At 30.3% G+C, this 2371-nt stretch overlaps 1 protein-coding gene across 1 annotated transcript; it reads left to right on the forward strand.

The window, feature by feature from the left end:
* On the forward strand, nt 1–882 carry LOC128127862 (uncharacterized; the record flags this gene model as incomplete). Its single annotated transcript, XM_052766578.1, has 5 exons — nt 1–102; nt 263–347; nt 440–524; nt 599–668; nt 784–882. Coding segments are annotated over 5 exons (441 nt in total), but the record flags the coding sequence as incomplete, so codon positions are not given.
* Nucleotides 883–2371: the final 1489 nt, after the last annotated feature.

A 2371-nucleotide genomic window follows, 5' to 3' on the forward strand; every position in this document is an offset into this window, starting at 1 on the left:
ATTGTATGCAGGGTCATTTTCTTCCCACTTTTCCTATTTCATGTTGTTGTTGCCAGAGGAAGATTCTCATTACCTGCACCATCAGTTCCCCATGTCCGTGATGTATGATCTCTTTCTTTTTCTTCCTTTTCATCATCATTTTTCATTCACTGTAATAAGTAAGACTATAAGTATGAACAATCTGTGTAAACCTTATGAACTGTGTCATTTCCATATCTTACATTATGTATCAGGGAATACTTTTTCTTTATCTTTTATGCAGTGGGAACCATGTCATGCAGTTGTTGCCACACCTTTGCTTATTGCATTTGAACTGCTTCTTTGCATCTATCTTGAAAATAGCCATGGTATGACAACATATGATATTATTATATTAACTGTCTGGAAAATAATACCATGTATATCGGTTCTGATTCCATACTAATTTTGTTTTGTGCAGTTACTAAGCCTCCACCTGTAAGCCTGCAGATTGTCTTCCTTCCTCTGTTGGCATTTGAAGTAACCATTCTTGTTGACAATTTCAGGTGATTGTCTATTCTCTTTACAGCCTGGTTATGCTAATTTTCAATGTACATAACTGATAATCTATCATTTACAGAATGTGCAAGGCCTTATTACCTAGAGATGATGAAAGTGTGAGTGATGATGCAATATGGGAGACACTTCCTGTAAGTTTATTTGATAAAGAAAGTATATTCATATCTATATGCCTTCACCTTTCTTCTCATATTTAATCGAAAGAGACCATTGTCTTTAAGAGTCTAAAAGCTCTATTTTTTCCAGCATTTTTGGGTTGCTATATCCATGGTTTTCTTCATTGCTGCCACTGTCTTCACCCTCCTGAAGTTATGTGGTAATATTTTTAGGTTATCTACTTTCTAATTTAAAAAGTATCATGCATATGAACAATAAAATCACCATGTAGGTTTTTAATCACTTCTATTCACTTAACAGGTTTTGATCATCTACTCTGAAAAAGAAGATTTCCTTCATAATTTTGATTTTAGTAATATTGTTGATCTCCAACAAGTACACCAGGTTTATATACATCACTTTCATTTACAATATATAAATTATGTGAAATTGGTTTTGTATTATTTATATCTTATTCCTTGATTATTATTATTTTATACTAAAATTTAAACTTCCATTAACGATTTTTAGGAAAAAACTTTAATTGTTGTCGGTACGATTAAGCAAGTATGTGCTGAAGGGGAATGGTACTGTTGTACTTGTACTATATGTCAGCAAAAAGTCATGAAACAAATTTTAATCTATCATGATCAGTTTCAAGATAAAGAAGTTTTTTATTGTAACACTTCAAGCTGCATGAACAAAGTCATTTATGTTGTTCCTAGGTTTTGAAACTTATTTTATAAAGATTATTATATTGTTCTGTTAAATTATATAAATTTATATTACTAAATATCTGTACATCAATGCTTTCAGTTTTAAAATCACCATTATAGTTGAAGATATTACCGATTCGGTGTCACTTACTTTATATGATTCTGACGCAAAGAAGCTTATAAGAAAAAGCGCACAAGACTTGGTTCATCAGTTCTATGAGGTTATACATATTAACTTCATTTACAAAAAACAAATTTATTATTTTGTATATCTATTTTTATAAACGTTCTTTTTTTTAGGATGGTAATAACGAAATTTATCCATCTGCTCTGAATATACTATTGGAAAAAAAGATGACATTCAAAATTCAGATTACACATGACAATTTGATGAACAAAACAGAAAGTTATGCTATCTCAAGAATCACGTCTAACAATACAATCATTGATGAATTGGAAAAAATATTGAATATGGACCGGGTAAAATTCTTTACCCTCAATACTACAAAGAGTACACTTATTATCAATTAAATTTGTACGTCATGAAAGATTAAATTTTAAGCTTTTCTAATATTATTATCTTATTATTTCTTTTTTTGCAGTTATCGTTATTGAATTCTGAACTGATTATTAAAGTTCTTTCACAAACATCATTACAAACATTTGCTACTGTATATTGTACAAATAAATATTATGGAAATCTAACATACAACAACTATGTTCTTCATAACTACAACCGTAGAAATAATGTGGTTTGTGGAATTATCGTTCAACAAAAAAAACCATGGAGAAATATAGAACGTCATTTTGTTCCGTCTTCTGGTAGCAACAATCCAAAAATTGATTGGCTACCAGATACTTGTACTATTTTAGCATCATCATTGTGTGGACTCCTTCTTGTTGAATCCTATGATCCAGATTTATACGTTTCAAAGATTTTATTTGTTATCAAACCAACGACTACAAATGTCAAATGGATACCTTTTCCGACCTCTGAATACACTGCAACAAATTTTGCTTTG

This window comes from Lactuca sativa, chromosome 8 (genome assembly GCF_002870075.4).
Source record: "Lactuca sativa cultivar Salinas chromosome 8, Lsat_Salinas_v11, whole genome shotgun sequence".
Classification (NCBI taxonomy): Eukaryota; Viridiplantae; Streptophyta; class Magnoliopsida; order Asterales; family Asteraceae; genus Lactuca; species Lactuca sativa.